The sequence below is a fragment of the Xiphophorus couchianus genome, chromosome 5 (genome assembly GCF_001444195.1).
Source record: "Xiphophorus couchianus chromosome 5, X_couchianus-1.0, whole genome shotgun sequence".
Classification (NCBI taxonomy): domain Eukaryota; kingdom Metazoa; phylum Chordata; class Actinopteri; order Cyprinodontiformes; family Poeciliidae; genus Xiphophorus; species Xiphophorus couchianus.
This window is the reverse complement of record NC_040232.1, coordinates 26,084,730-26,105,682: the sequence shown is the minus strand read 5'-3', so window position 1 is coordinate 26,105,682 and position 20,953 is coordinate 26,084,730. Positions and strand designations below refer to the sequence as shown.

Below are 20,953 nucleotides of genomic sequence, written 5' to 3'. Positions count from 1 at the left end.
GCTAATAAATCTGTAATGAACAAGTTTTGTACAATGCACTCTGCTTAGGCGTTAGAGGATCAGACTACATTTTTACTAATACAGACCATGTCTAACACTAAATGGCAAGATGGAGAAGAAAAGTTGGAGGGACTTTCAAAGTGAGGATGAGGTTGTGAGGATTTCACATGCATGAGCCATGGAACGAGGTGCTTTGCTCTTGGTTTAGATCCGCCCATTTCCCCAAAATTAAATCGTTTCAAAATTTATTGGATTGTTTATTGTTATCATGAAACATGTCAATGAATGCATTGACCTACAGTTGCCTAAAAAAGACTGGAAAGAGGTTAATGCTTTATTGTTGGCTTATTGTTATTACGATAAATGCTAAAAAATATTATGATTCATTTTACATCCTTATTGCCTATCCCCATTTCATAATTTTATAAAAATATACAATGTGTTCTTTGTATAGTTGGTACAGTGTAGTTTATTCTTTTATTTTTATAAATTTGAAAAATAAAATCCAACCTTGACTCTGAAAACCTAAGAATATAGTAACTACTTTAAGTCAGCAAGTAACAATACATATAACATGAAAAATAAGAAAAAAAAATGCATTTTGTAAACTGTTGAGTTTAATTCATACATATTATCCACATGAAAATTCAGTATGAATTATGTGGATAATTCAGTATTATACCTTCCTAAAGGCAATTGGTTGTACTCAAGCTTGTTTAAGAATAATAAAATTGACCTTTTGGAATATAGGGTGCTGTTTCAACGAATCAATCAATAAACAAATAAATAAATAAATAAATAAATAAACACTAATGTCCCTATGAAATAAAGACAAAAAAATACATTAGAAAAATATTTTTTTAATGGGGGGCATATCTTGCCAATCGCCATTTATTTATTTAAGGACTTTTGTATGCAATTCATTATTTATTAATTTTATAATGGTGTTTTACTCTGTGACATTTATTTTGTAAAAGCCACTTTACATACTTCAGGGACGTTTATTTTCTTAACTCGTTTTTTTAATTATTTCAAGCTGTTTTATTTCAGGATCTCATATTAAAATGAGGCAGCATAGTTTTCTCTGTGGTTTTCGGAGTTTTGCGCACAACGCCGCCCCCTCGTTTGAATATAAGAACATGAACTAAAGGAGTCAGAAATTAAAAACATCTTTTAAAAAAAGCCCATGAAATATGTAAATAAATAAATACATTTATATTAAATAGCTCCCCATTAAAAAAAAAAAAGGTTTGATAATGACTTTGTTTTTATTTCTTGGAGATGTTTATTTTGTAGCTGGTCATTATTTATCATTACTATATATATTTATTTCATTTTGCATGACTCAGCTCAATATATTGAAATGGCCAACTCCAGGTTATAACATCAATGTAATGAAAATGTCGCTGCCTGTTTAATATAGAAAAATTATCTTCAATTTCTCCAACCTGACAGTCGGTTAAATAACGGACGGCTATAAAACTTCATTTGCAAAACATCTATGACTAAACATACATTTGTGTATGATTTGTGAAAATAAGAAAGTCCTTAGTGTTATCTTAGAGCTGGAGAAAATAATTACATTAAATACTATGTTAGAGGGACATGATGTGGGACAGTGAAAATCTATCAGACTTTAATAAATTAGCAACAAAGCCAAAGATTTTTTCGTTTATATATTAATTACACCGCAATGTGTCATAATAATATACCTAAATAAAGATTTTAAATAAAGATTAATTGAATTTTTGTCAAATCGTTCTTTTAGATTGGTCTAAGTCATGATTTTGGTGGATCTCTCTACTATTAAACATGCTTATGAAATTACCCATTAGTTGTTGTTTTCTTTGTGTTTATTTTTAAACTGATCTACCATACTTTTGTAGGTCTTACGGATTTAACCTAAATGTGAAGTTAAAAGAGAACGAGGCATGGTTTAAAATGGAAAATGATTCCACGACATCAGAAGGCATTCGGGATATGATCCGCATGAGCACAGTGCACTGTAAGAAAATGAAAATCATGACATAATTAAAAATATCGATTTGTGATTAGTATAATGAAAGAAAGAACAAAGTAAATTTTAAGGAAGAAATGGGTTAGTATCTAGACAGTATTGACAATGACATGAGCTGCTCTGCTATGTCATTTTTGACACAATACCTCTTTTGACTTATTTTGAAGGTCCTCAGCCTCCCTTTTCAGCCTAGCCTTCTCATTCTCTAGGTCTGCGATCGCTTTGCGTAAATCATCAGCTTCTTTGCTGGTATTTTGTCTCTCATACTCCAGTTTTTCGACAGCCGTCATTTTTTGTTTTGTGGCAATTTCTGTCTCGTGAAGGCGGGCTGCAATCGTGTCTGCCTGTTTTTTGAACTTTTTAGCCTCTTCTTCAGCTTTGGCCTGGGCATCACTGAGCTGAGAGACCTGAAGTTTGAGTTTTTCGGCTTCTGCTAGGATTCCCAGTTGCTTTCGCCTTTCTGCTTCAAGCGATCGCTGGTACTCCTCGGTTTCCTCCTCTAGACGCTGCTGCATTAGCTGTTTGTCCTCCATAAGCTTTTGCGCCTGCTCCTGAGCCAGATCTTTCTGCTTCTGGAGCATCTCAGCCTCAGCTTTGAGTCTGGATGCCTCTTGTATGGCTTGCATTTTCTCCTTGAGCATTTTGTCTGCAAGTGCTCGCTGCTGGTTGAGATCGTCTTCTGCAATCTGTCTCAAGCGAGCAGCCTCTTGGGCCTCGACACTGAGCCTAGCGGCATCTTCCGCAAGCTTCTTCATGTTCTCGGCCTCCTCAGCAAGGAATTTTTGCATGTTGTCCTTGTCTTTTTTGATAAGCCGCTGATTTTCCTCCTCAATTTTTATCTTCAGCTTGAGTAGTTCCTCCATCTGAACCTTAACTTTGAACAGTTCGTCTTCTACCTGGGCCTTCTGTTTGACGGCATCATCGACTTCATCCTTCAGGCGCTGGAGCTCTTCATCCAAGACAGATTTCTGTTTATCTGTTTCGTCAAGCTGAAGTTTGACTATAGTGAGCTCTTGCTCCACTTGGAACTTTTGCTTTAGCGTTTGCTCGGCCAGGTTTTTGTGCTTCGCCATCTCAGCATCGGCTTGTTGTTTCTGCTTGAGGGCTGCGGCTTCTGCCTGTGCTCGCTTGGCAGCTTCGAATTCAGCCTCCTTCCTCAACCTCTCAGCATCTTCTTGAGCTTGGGCTTGGATGGCAGCTTCCTTCTCAGCAGCGGCCTTTTGTCTTTCTGCGTCCTCTGCTTGTTGGCGAAGGAGAGCCGCCTCCCTCTCTGCCTTCTCCTTGGCGGCTTCTGCCTCCTTAGCGAGCTTCTTGGCTTTCTCGTACTCCTCCTTGAGTTTCTTCTGCATTAAGCCGTCCTCTTTCTGTTGAGCGAGGACACTTTGCACTTGCTCTTCTGCTGCGTTGCATTTGAGGGCGGCTTGTTGGGCGACAACAATCTGTTTTTCAGCTTCTTTGTCAGCTTCATCTTTCTGCTTTCTGGCTTCTTCTGCTTTCTTTTTCAGACGCTCGAGCTCGTCTTGGGCCACCTTGCGTTGTCTGGCTGCCTCTTCCTCTGCTGCCGCAATTTTCTTGACCTTTTCTTCTGCTTCTCTTCTCCTCCTTTCTTCCTCAAGGGCAAGCTTCCTTAGCTTCTCAGCCTCCTCTTCTGCTCTGAGCTTGCTTTGTTGAGTTTCCTCTGCAATGTTCTTTAGCTTATTAAGTTCCAGCTCCAGATCAAGTTTTCCAGACGAAGCCCTTTCAAAGTTAAGCTTTAGGATTCGAATTTCCTCTTCAACGATCCGCTTCTGTTTGAGGGTGTCATCCACCAATGCCCTTTGTCTGTCCATTTCATCCTCAGACGACTTTTTGAGCTGAACTATCTTTTCCTCAATGTCTTGCTTGTGTTGGTTTGCCTGGTCCTCAAGGGCTTTCCTCTGGTAAGCCTCATCCTCAGCTTGTCTCCTCAGTCTCTCGTTTTCAGCCTCCTTCTCTTTCAGGGCAATCTCAGCCTCTGTTTTTAGGCAAGTAGCGTCACTGATCGCAGAGAGCTTCTCTTTGAGAATCCTCTCAGCCTCCGCTCTCTGTCGAGCCGCCTCTTCCTCTGCAATCTGCCGCTGATGCTTGGCTTCCTCAGCAATGGCTCTGAGTCGACTTGCTTCCTCAGCCAGGTCCCTCATCTTGGAGGCTTCTGCTTCAAGAAGCTGTTTACTCTTCTCTGTGTTGGACATGGACTCCTTTTCTGCTTTAGACCTCAACTGGATAAGTAAATCCATCTCACTCCTAACTTTGGCCAGTTCATCTTCCAGTTGTTTCCTTTGTTGCTGGGCAGCAAGGACTTCGTTCTTCAGACGGTAGAGTTCGTCCTCAAGCAAGGATCTCTGCTGTTCTGCATTGTCAAAATCTGCCCTGAGTCGAATGAGCTCCTGTTCCGCAGTGAGCTTCTGCTGAGCCGTGCTCTCGGCTACCTTCCTCTGCCTCTCCAGTTCTTTCTCCGCCATGTCCTTCTGCTTCAGAGCCGACTCCTCAGCTTTGGCTCGCTTCTTGGCCTCACGCTCTGCATCCTCTTTTTGTTTCTCAGCTTCTTCCTGGGCTAGCATCTTCTTGTGCGCTTCTTCTTCGGCTTGCAGTCTCAGACGAAGGGCTTCGTTGGCTTTCTGTCTCCATTTCTCCAGCTCCTTCTCTGCTTCTTCTCTGGCATTTTCTGCACCTTCCTGTTGCTTCTTGAGACGAGTTGCTTCTTGTTGCAGCTGAAGGACAGTGCCGTGCTCTTGCTTGAGTGATTCCTCCAACTTGGAGGTCTTTTCTGCAAACGAAGTGTGTTTGCTCTGGAGTTCAGCGGCAGCGCTTTTCTGGGCTGCTTCATGAGCCACTTTGATTTGTCTTTCTTTTTCAACCTCGGCTTGCTTGACTTGCCTCTCAGCTTCCTCGGCCTGCCTTCTGAGGTTTTCAAGGTCTTCGAGAGCTTTTTGTTTCTGTTTTGCCGCCTCCTTCTCTGCCTCAGATTTGCGTTTAAGTTCCTCCTCGGCCAGGCGCTTTTTCTGTGTCTCTTCGCTGACTTGTTTACGGAGCTTCTCTGCCTCTTCCTGTGCTGCCTTTCTTTGTTTCTCTGCTTCATCGGCTCTGTTGCGAAGTTGCTTGAGCTCAGATTCTGCGGTAGCCTTTTGTTTCACGGTGGTCTCAAGCTGGAGTCTTACGAGGCGGATCTCCTCTTCAATCTTGACTCTGCTTTGTAGAGCTTCATCCACCTGCTGGCTTTTGTCTTGGATCTGTTGCTCTGAGAGGTTTTTAAGCTCACTCAGCTCCAGCTGGATGTTTTGCTTTTGGTTTTCTGCATCTACAGCAGCGATCTCTCTCCTGTTTACTTCCTCCTGCATTTTCAGCTTCAGCTCTCGGGCCTCTTTTTCAGCTTTAGCCACGGCCTTCGCTTGAGCTTCAGCTAACTGCTTCTGTTTGTCTAACTCAGCCTGCATCTCCGCCATCTTTTTTTGTTCTTCCGCTTTGAGTTTCTGTGCAGCTTTCTGCATTAGTGGAAGCAAATGGTAAAGAAAGGATTATAATCAAGCATGACAGGTTAAAGGTAATACTTTACATTGACCGGCTCAAAACAGTGTGGGTTACAATTGTCTTTACGTTCTCCATCAGAGCCAAAACACACTTGTTTAAGAGCAGGCTAATGTGAAGCATTACCGTGGCAGTGTTAAGGTTAAAATTAGCTCAAAGAAAAGTTCAATCACTTGATGCAAATTAGGTGCACATTCATAAAGGTGATGTTAAAAATCACGATGCAATCAAAAAATTAATCATGACAAGACAATTCAGGGAAAACAGAAAGATGTGGATGATTGAAATAATGTAAGGGAACAAAATATCACTTCACAACACAGCAAGAAAATCATGGCATGCAAATGTAGATGTAGCTTTGGGAAATTGTTGGGTTGATGGTTTTAAACATACGTATATTTTATAGTGTTTACATCTCAAATATTTTCACTAATGATATATAATGATATATAAATGATCCCAATGGATAGTTTTCCATATTATATTTACCTTTCTGCGTAGAGTCTAGAGCATTTGTTTAAATGTACCTATCCTTTCAATATTTAAGTTAAAGACACTGTTCTGTCAGACTATTGTGATCAAGTCACACACACTGAGGGTTCTTTAAATCACTATTTGTAACTTAATAGAATTAAAGGGTACAGCAAAGTCAAAGACGAAATATTCAGGTTAGTTAAACTGTGTTTGTGAGGACGCCGGAAAAGGCTTCAGAGACATTGACGGTAAAAAGCTGAACATTTAAAGCATAGCCTGTAGGAATGGATGTTAAGGACAAGGTGGCAGTTTGAACTGTAAGCTGGATTTCTACTGAAGACTTCAATAAAACGAAGAGATGCACTGAGAAATTGGCTGGAGGAAAAAAAAAAAAAAAAATTCCATCAATGAAGGAATCATAGTAGGATAAGTCTTGCTAAAATAAAAAGACTTAGTCCTTTTTAGAACCAGTGAGTTGTTTGAATAACAGAGAAGGCACAGATGAGTAAAAGGAAAATATACATTTTTTATAGGCCTTTGAAAAAGGTCTGCAGTTCATTCACGCCACTAGAGAGTGATGGAGCGAACAAAGATTGTAACAGAAAGGCAGATCTGTGCACTCCAAAGTTACTCGGTTTCACCTTTTTAAGCTTTCAGGACACTTGTCACATTTTTGATATGTTGGCTGCCTTTTAGACATCTTAGAAGCAAAGGATTTACAGTCTCTAGAAATAATACGCTGTTTTAGTTACTCTAGCCATACTACTTCCCCTATTGCCTAGTATAAGCTAAAGAAAGTTTACAATGTCAAATCTGTGATCAATTTGTCTGTGCTTGAAAATAATAAAACCATATTAAACAAAGGCAGGGGATCAGCCACAAAATTCTAATCAGTGCATCTCTAATAAAAATGCAAAAATAATGCACTCGAAAGCCAAAATGCATTTTAAAAGAAACACAAATGACGAGAAGGAATGAGGAATACAAATTAGATAGGTACCTGAGACAGTGAAAGGTTTACCTCTTAAATGCTCAAACATGGTAAAGCACTGGCAAGCAGTTATAGGAGGCAAGGACACAAACAAAACATTGGGTTAGGAAAGAATGTGTGTCTTTAAAATTGTGTTAATGTAGGAATAAGAGAGGTGGGAACTAGAGTATAACGTAAAAGACTTAAAGTGACTTGTGAAATGAAAAAGAAAACAAGGAAAAAACTGAAAGAAGTGAAAGAAAGAACCCCTTATTTGAAATCTGTAATTGGAAAATATATAAAATGAATGGAAGTGAATATGTACGTATGTGTGTATGAATGGCACTGTATCACTTAATGTGATTTTGAACTTTAAATAAACTACAGTAATGTGACAGTGAGTCACCCCTGTTTTTCTTTACATTCTGCTTCCAAGTCAACGGATGTCTTAGAAAGTTGCCTAAAGCACGATTTCTTCAGGCTTTTTGAAAGACTTTTATAATTATTATATTATATTATTATATTTTTGTTAGATTACATAAAAATAATCTATTAATCTTTAAAAAAAAAAAAAGAAGAAAAAGCAAAAGCTACTCAAATTTGACAGGCAAGTCAAAGTAAGCTGCAAGGTTGTTTTGGGAACTCTGACTCTAAATAGTGAATAGTATAAAGAAATGAGAGGTGGCTCAAAACTGGTAAACATTTGGTTATTTGACACAGCATTTACACACACACTCAAAACACATGCGTTGCATTTCCCTGCAATAATTTGAATTGAGTTTCTTTTTTTTTATATTTAAGAAAGTGATATTTTCCAAAACATTTGCCTTTCTTGCAAACCGATCAGCTACAGGACGCCATTGTTTCATGCTTGACCAGTGCAAAGGAATTTGTCTCCCATACATTAAATGTAAATAGTGAGTGAGTGGAGTAGTGCCTGTGCATGTGTGTGTGCGTGTGTGTGTGTGTGTGCATGCATTTTGGTGATCAGTGGGAACTGTGCTTGTGCTGTTTGCTGTTTCAGTGAATATTTGCTCCGTCAGTTGGTTGGTTTAGTTAGTGTTAAGAGATTAGTTTGTTTGGGACCCTCAGCCAGTTGCCACGTACCTCCTCGTCCTCCAAGCGTTGCTGCATGTCGATGATGAACTTGATGTACTGATTAGTGAGAGTCATCAGCTCGCTGTACTTAGTCTTCAGAGTCACATACTGATGTGGGAGAAACAAACAACACAAGGAGATGAATGAACTTCTAGACAATGATTAGTGTTTTTGCTGAGGTACAGCAAGTTGATACAATGATCTAAAAACTAAAAAAAAAACTAACAATCTTTTTTCCAGTCAATGAATGCACCATACTAAGTGATGTGTCATGCCACACTGTTACTAGGTGAAGATGGCTAACAGTTAGCCACTTTCAGTATCGGTGAGGTATAAAAATGAATTGGAAAGATATAAAAAAAAGCTGTATAAAAGGAAAGCCAGACGTTTGGCAGATAACAAAAAGGCAGAACAGAATATAGTGAAGGTGCTCTGTGTTATCTGTTTGAACTTTTAACCTCTGCTGGTTGTGGAACATTCTGGACCTGGAAACGTAGGAACCCTTTTGGAAGTCTTAGGTAAGGCAAGAATCTAAATTTGCCAGAACTACTCATGATATCTGCTACCTGTGCTGACTGGGCTTGAATGAAACTGGTAAAAACAGGTTAAAATGTTAACCACGCAATAATTTTGTTTTGTTAAAGCAATATTCAGACTTTGGTTATAGTTAGCAATGCTAACAGTGCTAAATGTGCTAACAATTAAGATAGTACCATTTAAAAATGTCAATTGTTGTGTTTTACGATGACCTATTGGTGCATATTTAATTGGTTTCGGAGTCCTTTTTTCTGCCTTAAGCATCACAAATAGATTTGGTTAGTAATAGAACTAGTATTAAAATGACGACGTTAAAATGCTAACCGCGCATTAATTTTGTCTTTTTGAAGTACCGCAATAGTAAGAACGTGATTACTGTTAGCAATGGTAACGGTGCTAATTGTGCTAACAACTCACATGGTAAGAAAAGTTAAAATTGTGAAATGTCTGGTTTTACATGGACCTGTTGGTGCACATTCTGCTGGCCTCTTTCTGTCCCTTCTTTTTTGCTTCATACACCACAAATAGCTTTGGCTTAAAATAAAGCTAGCATTAAAATGTTAAAGACAATTTCAAGTCTCGGCTACGTAATCATTTTGTCTTTTTAAAGTAACAGTAAAAGTGTGGTCACAGTTGGCAATGCTAGCGGTGGTCACTGTCCTAACAGTGCTAACAACTAAGACGGTAAGAAAAACTAAAAATGTCAAACGCCATGGTTCACGGTGCATATAGCCTGTCTCTTTCTGTACTTTCTTTTTTGTCTTGTACTCCAGGAACAGCGGTAGTTTGAAAAGCGCACCTCCTGAATGATGTTGTCAGAAGCAGAATCCAGTTTCGCTTTCTTCAGTGGAGACGTAAGAGGCTCCACCTGAGCTCTGTAGGCAACCAACTGCAGTTCATAGTCCTGTTCGCATGAAGACATTAGTTATACTCAGAGCACTTTCATGTATGTTAATGCAAGATGTGTGCCGCTATCATTTCTTCGAGGCTCACCTTGATTGTATCAATGTATGCTTTAGCATACTTGTGACACTCATCAACTTTGCCTTGATTCTGCTCAATTTCACTCAGCAGTTTCTGTTAAAAAAAAAAGAAGAAAAGGTTAAAGTAAAGAGATCAGCTGAATTATCTCTTAGAGAATGTTGATGGCATAAAATTTTTTTCAATCATACCTTCTCCTGTGCCAGCTGGTCTTTAAGAGTTTTGGTGTCGGTGATGGGCATGGCCTGGATCTTCTCCTGCCTTTGCTTGGCGTCGGCGATCCAGCGCATGAGCCAGTCGTAGCTCTCGCGGTAGTAACCGAGCTGTCGGCCGAGTTGCTCCAGCTCTCTCTGGCGAAGGTCAATCTGGGTGAACACGGCTTTCCAGCGGTCCTGGAGGCCAGTGGTCAGCTGGCGGTAGTGGTCCAGCTCAATGTCCCGCTCGGTGTGGACGCGGGACATCTTGTCGCTGACGGCGGAGGCTTTCTTCAGCTCCTCCTCCATCGAGTCGAACACCGGCTGCTCACTCTCGGCCTCGCCCCGCATTTCCTGTCAATCGCAGCAAAACAATCCATTCAGTTCAAATAGCAAAATTTGCAAGTGAAAGATTACGGTAGAAGTTTCTGCTGCAGTGCTATGTGTTGCAAAATATTAATCAGATTCTTTTTTAGGAAGTGTTAAAGTTAGGGTTCCAGCAAATCTCCATTTCAAAATTTGATGCTTTTCCAGACTCAAATTCCTCGATTTGTTGGGTAGTTTTTCTAAAACTAGGCAAGTTTGAGCACAAATGTTTTAGTTTTCACTAAAAGTGTGTTCTGAGAATCATTACTGAACGTGATACTGAAGCATCTGCTATAAAAAGTGACAAAGGTGTATTTCAGAGCATCTAGAGGCCAAAACGCTGTGAACTGTGATATGAATCTGCAACGATCTGTCAGCGATTTAAAAAAAAATCAAATGATCAATTATTTGGACAAAATCTTAGTTTCAGAATTGTTAGTTAAAAAACGTCAATATAAACAGCCCTTCACTGTCCTGAAGCTCAACTTTTTTAGCTTTTAGGTAATAAAACAGGAAGAGTCTATTTTACTTTTTCTGCATACCCACCCAGACTAATAAAATGATAAAATCCACTTCTTCTTTTTAGACAGCTCAAGCCTGTAATTTTGTCTTGGCCATTAAAAATACTAATAAAAATCAGAATAATTTATTCACCTTCAGCTTGGATCGTTGAGTCTCCACCTCCGTGACATCACTGGGTACAGCCTGAACCTCTCGCAGACAGTCCTCGTACTGCTTCAGCACTCCCTCCGCTCCCTGGGTGTTCCTGATCACCATGTCTACAGTCTTCAGCCTGAAGAGACGAGAAGTGCAAAATAAGTCAGCGAAGAACAGAGGGCAAAATGCTTTAGTCTTTCTTGAATGTGGGTAGAGAAAAAAAACAAAAACATACTTCTCAAGATAAACAGAGGAGAGCATGTAGACGTGGTCCATCTTCTGCACAGTAACATCCAGTTCGGACCGCAGCACAGGAGCTGAGGCCGGCTGCTGAGGGGACGCCAACACCTGCTGGGTTTTCACCGACACCTTATCCAGGTCCTTCTTAAGTCCCTCAAGTTCTCCCTGGACTTTCTGTGGAACCAAGAAAAGACCAGAGGTAACAATATTAAAACAGATATAAAGGAATACAAGAGACTCAAGTCAGCTTTTAAATTTTCTCTATGCCTATTATCAAAATGAAAGAATAAAATAAAAAGGAACAAAACATATTTTTGTTATTTATTTGATTAGGACTGTGCGCAATTATCAACGCTACCGTGATTTATAGCAATGTAAATATGCAAGAATTAGCACAACAGCTAAATTTCATCCTTTGTCAGAAGATTTAACAAACTTAACTCTTTAAGAAACATTAAATTAATCAGTACTGAGATTTGGTGCTCGGAATCAGCCAGGTGCTTGGTTATTAATTATTGTTCATGAGCAGAGATGAAAACATCTGTGGTGGAACCGCAGCCAGCGGCTCCTTAATCTCTGCAACTTCCACAGGATTTCATTAACAAAAATGAAAAATATTTGTTTCCTCTTTCTTTTTTTTCTCATGTGTTCACCATTTAAACACAGATTTCAGTGGAAATTAGAACAGCAAAGCTTCTTTCTCCTATGTATTTATCATTTCCCCTTGGCTTTTTGCCGACCGCACATTTCTAACACGTGTTTCTTCCGACTTCGTTTGAGTGCTGTGGGTTTTCTGTGGGTTTACCTGCTGCTCTGTCCACTTCTGGCTGCATTCCTTCAGCGGCTCCTTGTCCAGCGGTCTGCGGATGCGACTCACAGTCTGAGACTCGCAGTTCTCGATACGTAGACGCAGATCCTTGATCTCCGAGATGTAGTTCTTGCTCAGGGTCTCGTCCTGTTGGCCTGCACGGACGCATTTGAATTCAGTGAGACCAGAAAGTAAACAGAGAACAGATTTAGCCTAAAAAAAAAGAAGAGAAAATCAAAACAAAAATTTATTTTACGAAGCATGTTGATTTGGTTTATTTTGTCAAGCCATCTTTTTATTGTGCTGCATTTTCACATGTAAGCCAATAATTCATGCGTTTTTTGAGTGTTAAGTTTCAAAAACACACTTATCTATATCACACACACTATGTCGCATGTATCAAAAACCGTACATAGCACCTTACAAAGGTGAAATATTCATACCTCTACTGTTTTTATATGTATGTCAAATTAGCACAAGGCTCAATGCATTTTATTGTGATTTTAACTGACTGAAGAACACAAATTATTTCATAATTGTTAAGAAAGGCAAAAAAATACATGGCTATTAATCTTTTTTATGATCTAAATTATACTGATGTAGTTCTGCCTGTTTGTTTAAAGTTAAAGTCCAGGTAGGAAGATAAATTCCATCCTGTTCTCAAGCTAATCAGTAGGAAGATATATTTTACTTTCTAGTTCTTGGGAGCTCCACCCCTTTCTGATGTCGTCCTGGGCAACCGCCCATATAAACATATCAAAAACCGCCACTGTGTGCAAGTTTTCAAGAAGAAAATGTTTTACTGTCTGAAGCCAAACATATCTGAAGAGTCTTAGATTCCCAGGTTTTTATATTCAGGAAGGTCTAAAGGAAGCCATTTTGTTTTAAACGTTAATTTAGAAACTTTCTATTGATTTCGTATGGCACTTAATTGCGACAAGGCGGCAGTCGCTCATCCTCATCCAGCAGAGCGGTCGGCGTAATTCGTGCATGTGAAACTTCAAGCTCGTGCATGAAGACGTGCACACGTTGGCTAGCAACGCCACCCTAACGAACACTTTCTTCTAGCAACGTGACAAAACTGGGAAAACCTTTAGAGGTATGTGTACTTCTGGAAGGCATTGTACGCCTATGTGAGAAAAAGCACTACATAGTGTTCACGGCATGTGAAATGCACTTGGTGTGGCAGCCTGGGAGCCAAAACAACATGCTGTCAAACGCGACACTAGTCTACATGCTAATGCTTCTGTCTGGTCATCCATCCAAAAGTGGAAAGCGTTTAAATCAGCTTGGTTTGCAGCAGCTTTGTCTAGCCTTGCACCACTCACCTTTCAGTCTAACAACCTGAAATTCTCCTGAAAGGCGAATTGACATCTTGTTTGGGTTTTTTATTCAATGTAGAAGTGTTGCATAAAATCGACAGATTGACTCGTTTCTCTGAAAGCAAAGCTAGTTTTACCTTTTTCCATGGAGCGAAGCAGGTTGTCAAAATGCTGGCTGACTTTGTTGTAGTCGTCCTCCACTTGCATGCGGTCGTCGGGGCTGAAAAGCTGGGAGTCCTGGCTGTCCCGCATGAAGTCTTGATAGTGGGCCTCCAGGTTTCTCATGACCAGCCGGTACTCTTCTGGTTTCATGGTTTTTAACTGCAGATATTAAAAAAACAAAGATGTGATTTCTGATAAGATAATCCTAATAGCCTAATTTTTCTGTTTCTTGTGTAAAGATGTATCTATCGGGGTGGTTGATTAATGTTTATTTGCTTGTGTTATAGTGAACTGACTTTTGAAAGAGGTAGACATGTGACATGTTCATTTTAAACTGTAAATGAATGAAGTAAACAAGAAAATACAATATTCCATTTATTATGAACTATGGCTCAATACCCTGGGCGGCATGCCATCAGTGGGTGGAAGAAACACTCAAAAAGAAAAAAAAATCTATCTTCTGTGCTATGACGGAGTTTTCTACTGCTTATTTGCTCATTCCCTCAATTGATGGAGCTCTCAGTGTTGTGCTTAGAGCCACAGCTTCAGATTTGTAGCCCAACAAAAACCCGTTTAAAGGTTTAATTTAGAATCGGCACTCTTTTTCGAAATATAACATGATCTGAAACACTGAAAAATAAAGAAAAAAAAAAATTAACATTCTAAACATTTTTGAGTTGATTTGATCAAAAACAAAACAAAACAAAACTATCAAAAAACATTAAAACCGACCATGGCGATGTTCCAGGAGCGTATCTGTGTGTAATCTCTGGTCAGGTACTGCCATGACAACAGACTCTTCAAGTTAATGTGAAGCATCTGCCACATGGAGGTCATCTGCTGAAGATTTGCATCCAGACTAAAGCAGAGGTAGACATAAAAATGAGGTTAAACGTAAGCAGCAAAGAGGAATCCTTCGAAAAATTTCTCTTGTCTGTTCCTGGTTTTATTGTTTTTGTTTTTTTTACCTCGACACGCTGTCCACTGCCTCCTTATTGACCGGAGGGACAAGGAAGCAGACGGAAGGAACCACTGCTTCGTTTCCGGAGCGGTTTAACACCTTCCACTTGAAGGGCTGGGAGTTGTTGAGCAGAGCACACTCTTCTCCTTTATGGACCGTGATCTGAACCACATTAAATCAGGCAGATTAAAGTTCTGCCGCGTCTGAACCCGAGGCTCGTATCTGGATTGAAGAATCTCACCTCCTGCTGCTTGAAGTCGCAGACAGCTTGAATAGGAGTCTTGCCCTTAATGGGGGTGGTGGGATTTCGGGGTTTCAGCTGGATGATAGACCTGGACCTCTTGTTCAGTCCGTTGAGCAAAGTCTTAAATTCATTCATCTGTTCCTTTTCTTCCTGTTTAGAGCAGAAAAACACAAAATAAGAGGCTCCGTGTCTTTGTCGCGCACTATCAATCATTATGTGAAGTATCCATGACTCATGAGCATTAGCGTGTTCCCACCACGGCATCCTGCAGCAGATCCTCCAGGCGCGTGGCGGTTGTAGAGCGGTCGCAGCTGTATTTCTTCTTCATGCTCTCTTGCATCTTCTTCATCTTGTCCTGCGCTTCCTTTACATCGGCAAAGAACTGCGACGACAGGAGACGGCACGCCGGTCACAAACTTCACGAGAAGACAGCTAGAGTCTGATTTAAGACCGTGGTGAGTAATTACATTTCCTCCCCACCTGGTAATGAGCCGTGTTTTCTTTAAGGTGAGCTTCGACGCAGCAGCACAGCTGCAGGATCCAGCTCCACTGAGTCTGCAGAGCAGCTGTGAAGGCCTGGCAAGACAGTATGATGACAGTTTGTTAGCTTGGACAACATTTTCTTTAACTTTATTCAACCTGCACTGAAAAATCACGACATCTTACCAAGCATTTCTGTTTAGTTTCTGGTGCAAATGTCTTAGTGCACTTCGAATAAGGCAAAACTAACTCATAAGTGACAATTCAAGAGTAAATTATTCCTTTGTATTGATAAAAATGTTCAGGTTTCACTTCATGTAAAACATGTTATAAGTGAAGAAAACTAACTAGTACTCAAACTAGTACTTTCATCAACATTAAGGAGTAATTGACTTTAAAAAGTGACTATACCTTGCTGAAAAGTTACTTGTAGTTAGTTAGTTTTGTCCCTTTTTTACATTTTTCACAGAAGTCTAAGAGTATTTTTGATAAAATGTACTCTAGGCAAGCAACTGAGGTCATAGCTATTTTTATCTTGCTTGTTGTAAGCCTCTGACTAGCTAAGAGTAAACAGTAGAAAACAATTTTCCAGCATGTTGTCAGCACCTCCACAGTCTTCTTCCCGGGATGACCGTCTCTGACCAGTTTGTCTCCCATGGCCTGGAGGTCGTTAACCTTCTTCTCTCTTTGCTCCAGCTCTCGCATCAGGCCCTTGTAAACGTGCAAAGTGCGCAATTAGAAGGATTTACTTTTACGTCGAATTAGATTCACGATCAGTGGCGTTTTTTTTTTTTCTTTTCGATTTCCACTTACGGAGTAGTTTTCTTTCTTCACCGTCATGTTGGTGTTTCTGTCGCTCCAGTCGTAGTTGACCTCTTCCTCTTCTTTGTCGTTCAGCCACATTAGCTCTTTGGTTGCTGCGACGACGAAGGCGTGCAGAGAGTCCAGGTTCCTCAGGCGGGACTTGGAGGAGTTCTAGGACAAAAACAAAATGGTGGGTTTGAGTAAGTTTAGAAATAAATCTGGATGTAATAATACAAAAGAATCTGTTTAAAATAAGATATTCACCAGCAGTTTGCCGTACTGAAGGTCCAGTTTCCCCAGGTATTCTCTGTAGTTCCCTTTGCTGACCGGTGATAACTGGCTCTGTAGTTCAAGAAAATGGAAAAAGTAAAAATAAATCTGATGAGAGACAGGGTACGTGTAAAAACCGATTAAGGTCACCTTAAGCATTCAGTACCTCGTCGGACTTGGCCCGTTCAATCTTGGACTTGAAGTCCTCCACGGACTGATGCAAACCTCTGTGGCTGCCCAGCTGGGACTCCACAGAGGACAGATCTGATCCCCACTCCGACTTATCGATGCGTCGCTGGTTCTCTTCCACCCAGGCCAGAAGATCTTGGACGTAGCGCAGCGTCACGTCGTCCAGCTCCGGCCGCACCTTGGCGCTGCTCTGCAGCTGGGTCTGCATGGGCTGGACCTTACATGCGGACGCCTTCAGGCGGAGGTTGTAGTCGCTGCGCAGGTTCACCAGCCGCTCGTGAATACGGTAAACTCTACGAAAGTTTCAAGAAAAGGGGTCAGCTGTTAGTGAACCGAGCTTAATTAACTCAAAATTCTTAACTCGAAATAATTTCTCTTCAAAGGGGAGGAGTGATGTAAGTCACCTGCGGTACATCTGTTCCGCCTGAGGGTGGCGCCCATCCTTGAGCATCTGGACATCGTTAAAGAGCAGGCGGATGGTGCTTTCCGCCTTGTCCAGCTCCCTGTCCACCTCTGCCGTGTGCTGAGCTGGTTTCCCTGCGTTCAGCAGAGCGATGTCCTGAACGGGAGGAGAGGCATCAGAAACTTGAATCATCAGCTCTTCAACACAAGTGTTTTTTTTTTTCTTCGCATAAACAAACACATTCTGTTTTCCTACGCTCTACAGTTTCTAAACAATGAATCAACTACTTTAAGTATTTGGCAAACAGCAAAATGACTTCGGCATGATCCGATCGTCATGTGGTCGAACTATTTTTCGTCTACTGTTTTTTCCCCCCCACTAAGTTGTAAAACACACAAACCTTCTGCAGGAGGCCGTCCAGATGACTGAGATGTTCGTCACACAACCCGGACTCCATCTGGACTTTACTGAAAATCCTCTGCAGCCTCTCCAGTCTGGATAAGATCACAATAGTATAATATAAAAAAAACAAACAAAAAAAACAAAACAGTGCAACAACATTTTATGATGTTCAGAAGTCATGAAGTTACAATAAAGATAATTGTGCCTGATTATAAACTATCATCTGACCTCCACTATGATTAGACTGAATTAAATCCATTTCCTTTTTTAGTCGCAGCAGCCAGGCAACAACATGAGAAAAGCAGGTCTTTCATTAAAATACCTGATGCCGGGAAGTAAGTGGCAACAACATTCTTTTGAGACAATAATCGTCGAAGCAAACAAGCTAATTTAGTAACAGCGAAGTAATAAATCAAAGTTAATTTAAGTCTTTCAGTTTTTCTCCCAGACATCTTATCGCTGTTTCCAAACCAAATAACGTAGCGAAGACCTTTTCTGAACTCTACTTATCCAGTTAGGTTCACTGTTTGTTCTCCAATCTAGTGGGATGTGGGGGGACTAATGAGGGTAGAGGTCAACTTTATAAACTTGAGGCTCCTTGCTCCCCCCTCCGTATACTATACAAACATATAAAATCAGAAAACTTTTGGTGCAGAGCTATTTTAAAACATTAACTTACATATTATATTGTAGGTGTGTCACCACCACAAATTTGGACGACAGATTGTCCCAGAAGTTATTAATATAAACAATAATATTATTTATTTTTAAGTATCTTGGCAACGGAAAACGGAAAAATACCTAAATATTTCGTTGTAGCTTTTTGTTTTAGGGTGCCACTCCTTGATAAACCTTTTAGAAGAGCTGGTGTATCTTCAGTCTAATTTTACTGCCTTCCATACTGCTCTGATTTGTTATTTCTATTCTCTCTCCTACAGACGTACAACGTGAATCTCTAACCTCTCAAACTCAATCCTGAGCAGTCGTTCTCTCTCTAGTATGGCCAAGTGAAGTCGCCCCCACTCCTTCTCCACGTCGATGGGGTGGTAGCCGGGCGGCACCTTAACCTGACCGGCGTGAACTGCACTCTGTGGAAAAGTAGACACTATATTATCATATTCATAGATAAAACGCTGTGTGTAGAACAGACAAGAGTGAAAGAAACTAATAATAACTGGCTTACCTCAAAGGTCTGGTAGATGTGTTTGGAGTGGCTCTTGTCAGACTCCTTCACCGGCAGCTCCGCCTCCTTGAACTTCAAGAACTGGCGCCAAAGAAGCTGGAAAAGGTAATTTTACAGTTAGAAACGTCCATATTTTTTCCTCCATTTATCACGTTTTTGTTCTTTGTCCCCTAAAGACATTTATGTTTTCAATTTTAATTTTCAATTGGATTTATATAGCGCCAATTCACATCAAATGTCGTCTGAAGGCACTTTACAAAAAATATTTTCAGCTCAATCAGACATTCATTTCAATTGATTCTAGTTATCAAACAGTACAGTAAGCTCAATTATTTATTAAAAAAGTAGCTTTGAAAGGTTTTATCCAAGGAAATCATATTCAAAGAATCAGACTTTTATGTTTTATTCAAACAGGGATTTTTTTTTTGCAGAGATGGAATCATAAACAACTGTTGGCCAGACAGGTTAAATGAAAAGAAGTGCTTCCTGACCTTTGACCTTATCTAGATTATCTAATTGAACTTTTGAACTTCAATTAGAGAATCTGTGTTTCAGACGCTGTTTAAATCCAGACTCCCGCTTTACGGAGATAGCTTTTCTTCATTACATGCTAGTTGTGTTGCTAAATTGTTCCACCATCCTCCAATGAAAGCGCCTAACTCCCTTCAACAGACGAGTAAATCAAACGCGTCACATGCAGCTCCTGGCCTCTTCTGAAAGGACGTGTTCCCATGACTGGTGTAAATTCAATCAAACCTATAAACAGAATCACGTCAATTCACAACCTTTAACGAGGGGCCAAAAAAAACCCTCCTCAGGGTTTTTAACTGCGTGGGCTGATTTTAAAGAGCGCTTCCACTACTAAAAATCTATTGCTGTTAATAAAACCTGGTAATAAATGAATTCCTGACATAAAAATAATCCTTTTGTTCAGCCGTGCTGACAAGGGAGTGGCAGGGTGGGGGATGAAATTAAAGATTTTAGCTGTATTTACTCAACACTCGTTCTGCCCCACCCACAACACAATACCTCAACTACAGCCGTCTTCATCCGAACGTCATTTATGTGCATTCTTTGATCCAACACTGGATGGCTGCCAAAACTATTCTCACCCCCATTCTCAATTATTACGCACAGGTTCTTCAAAGTTGTCTAAACGTGGAGCTTTCCGGAACAGTCGGGGGGGTTGGGGCTCACCTCTATCTCCTCGTAGCTGCCGGGAAATTTCCTCTCCTCGAAGATGGTGACATGGTGGCGGATCCACTGGAGCAGGAGGGTCACCAGCTCGTAATATTCCTGCCAGCGTAGCTCCAGGTCCTGCGGCCAGCGCAGCAGAAAGGAGGCATGAGAGTTTGACAACAGCGAACAGGAGGGCTCTTATTGCTGCTGAGAGTCCATTTTGGGTCGCTAACACACCACCCTGAATTCAATTAGGTGGCAACAATCCACGCCTTGTGTTGAGGGGAGGAGGCCGGCGAAGGGAGAGACAATGGATAGAGACTCAAGGCAGCAGATTTTTTAAAAACTTTCTCAGATTAGATGTTTTTTTTGTCGCTGACAAAATCGTCCTATAGCTAAAAGCATTTTAGAGCTGGATTTCTATTTGAACTAGTAAGAGTGGCGTGCACCGATTGAAGTATTCTGACCGATCACCGATTTTTAAAAAGCCTGACCTACAGAATCTGATTTAGGTTGATACAGACTTTTTTTTTTTTTTTGTCGGAAAAGTCGATGAATATTGCGACAAAGTTGCTAAGTTGGCAACAGTAAAGTGATTATTGTTAAAAACTTGCATGCAGAGGTGACCACCAGTCAGCCCTCTGTAATGGCAGAGCAAGAGGAGAGAGTGGCTGATTTTCAGACCTTATGAGGAAGTACATGAGATCGGTGGATACGATCGATTTCTCAGGTAGGCTTTGGCCGTTCATCGATTTCCAAAAATGAAGGTAATCGGGGCCAGCTGACTTATCTGTTCACCCCTAAAATGTACAAAATCTTTTAAAAGCATTTTGGCTTTTTCATTTTTACCTATTACAAACAGAGGCTTCAATCTATGATATCGTGTATGTAATTTACATAACTTTTTTTTTTATTGTTATTGACTAATACAAGTTTGATCATTGGTGTTGTTCAGCGAATGCCTCAGAGTTTCTTAGAGAACACAAGTGAACGAACATTATCAAAAACACCAGAAAAACAGCAGACAGGTCAAAAGGAAAATTGAAAACAATGGTCAACCTTTTATCTGTAAATGGAAAGAGAATAATCCAAAATAAGAAATGGCCACCAACCTAAACTTACAGGCCATACAAGGAGAGGATTAATCGGAGAAGCAGCCAAGAGGCTCATGGTAGCTCTAGAAAAACCACAGGATTTCAAAGCTCAGGTGGGACAATCAGTTGAAAGGACAACTACTGGTCCTGCCCTCCACAAGTCTGTTTTTATGGCAAAAAGGCAAAGCAGAAGCAAACATCTGGTAGAGGGTGCTCCAGTAAGATAAAACCACATCAGAAGCTGGCCTATATGCAAAAGATTTGTGAGGCACATCAGCATCATGCATGTTAGATGAAGCAAAACACCTTCTTTTTTGATGTTTTACATGAAGTCCCAATAAAATAGAATGAAGATTGTAGTTATAAGAAAGACAA

At 40.4% G+C, this 20,953-nt stretch overlaps 1 protein-coding gene across 24 annotated transcripts in view; it reads right to left on the bottom strand.

The window, feature by feature from the left end:
• LOC114144216 (plectin-like) overlaps positions 1 to 20,953 on the bottom strand; it is a 122,041-nt gene that overhangs the window by 8,414 nt on the left and 92,674 nt on the right. For 19 of the 24 annotated variants that reach the window (XM_028016783.1, XM_028016785.1, XM_028016792.1 and 16 more), the window contains 24 exons: positions 19,503 to 19,622; positions 18,306 to 18,401; positions 18,083 to 18,210; positions 17,121 to 17,214; positions 16,722 to 16,876; positions 16,295 to 16,610; positions 16,123 to 16,200; positions 15,868 to 16,029; positions 15,661 to 15,765; positions 15,055 to 15,150; positions 14,831 to 14,956; positions 14,572 to 14,724; positions 14,338 to 14,492; positions 14,102 to 14,228; positions 13,345 to 13,528; positions 13,214 to 13,240; positions 11,883 to 12,040; positions 11,073 to 11,251; positions 10,835 to 10,973; positions 9,812 to 10,168; positions 9,633 to 9,716; positions 9,439 to 9,543; positions 8,112 to 8,210; positions 2,164 to 5,517 (listed from right to left, as the gene is read on the bottom strand). In XM_028016783.1, the coding sequence (XP_027872584.1) occupies positions 2,164 to 5,517; positions 8,112 to 8,210; positions 9,439 to 9,543; positions 9,633 to 9,716; positions 9,812 to 10,168; positions 10,835 to 10,973; positions 11,073 to 11,251; positions 11,883 to 12,040; positions 13,214 to 13,240; positions 13,345 to 13,528; positions 14,102 to 14,228; positions 14,338 to 14,492; positions 14,572 to 14,724; positions 14,831 to 14,956; positions 15,055 to 15,150; positions 15,661 to 15,765; positions 15,868 to 16,029; positions 16,123 to 16,200; positions 16,295 to 16,610; positions 16,722 to 16,876; positions 17,121 to 17,214; positions 18,083 to 18,210; positions 18,306 to 18,401; positions 19,503 to 19,622 (6,597 nt within the window). The remainder of the gene's footprint in view (positions 1 to 2,163; positions 5,518 to 8,111; positions 8,211 to 9,438; positions 9,544 to 9,632; positions 9,717 to 9,811; positions 10,169 to 10,834; positions 10,974 to 11,072; positions 11,252 to 11,882; positions 12,041 to 13,213; positions 13,241 to 13,344; positions 13,529 to 14,101; positions 14,229 to 14,337; positions 14,493 to 14,571; positions 14,725 to 14,830; positions 14,957 to 15,054; positions 15,151 to 15,660; positions 15,766 to 15,867; positions 16,030 to 16,122; positions 16,201 to 16,294; positions 16,611 to 16,721; positions 16,877 to 17,120; positions 17,215 to 18,082; positions 18,211 to 18,305; positions 18,402 to 19,502; positions 19,623 to 20,953) is intronic. The other 5 variants (XM_028016775.1, XM_028016777.1, XM_028016778.1 and 2 more) reach the window with 2 other exon arrangements.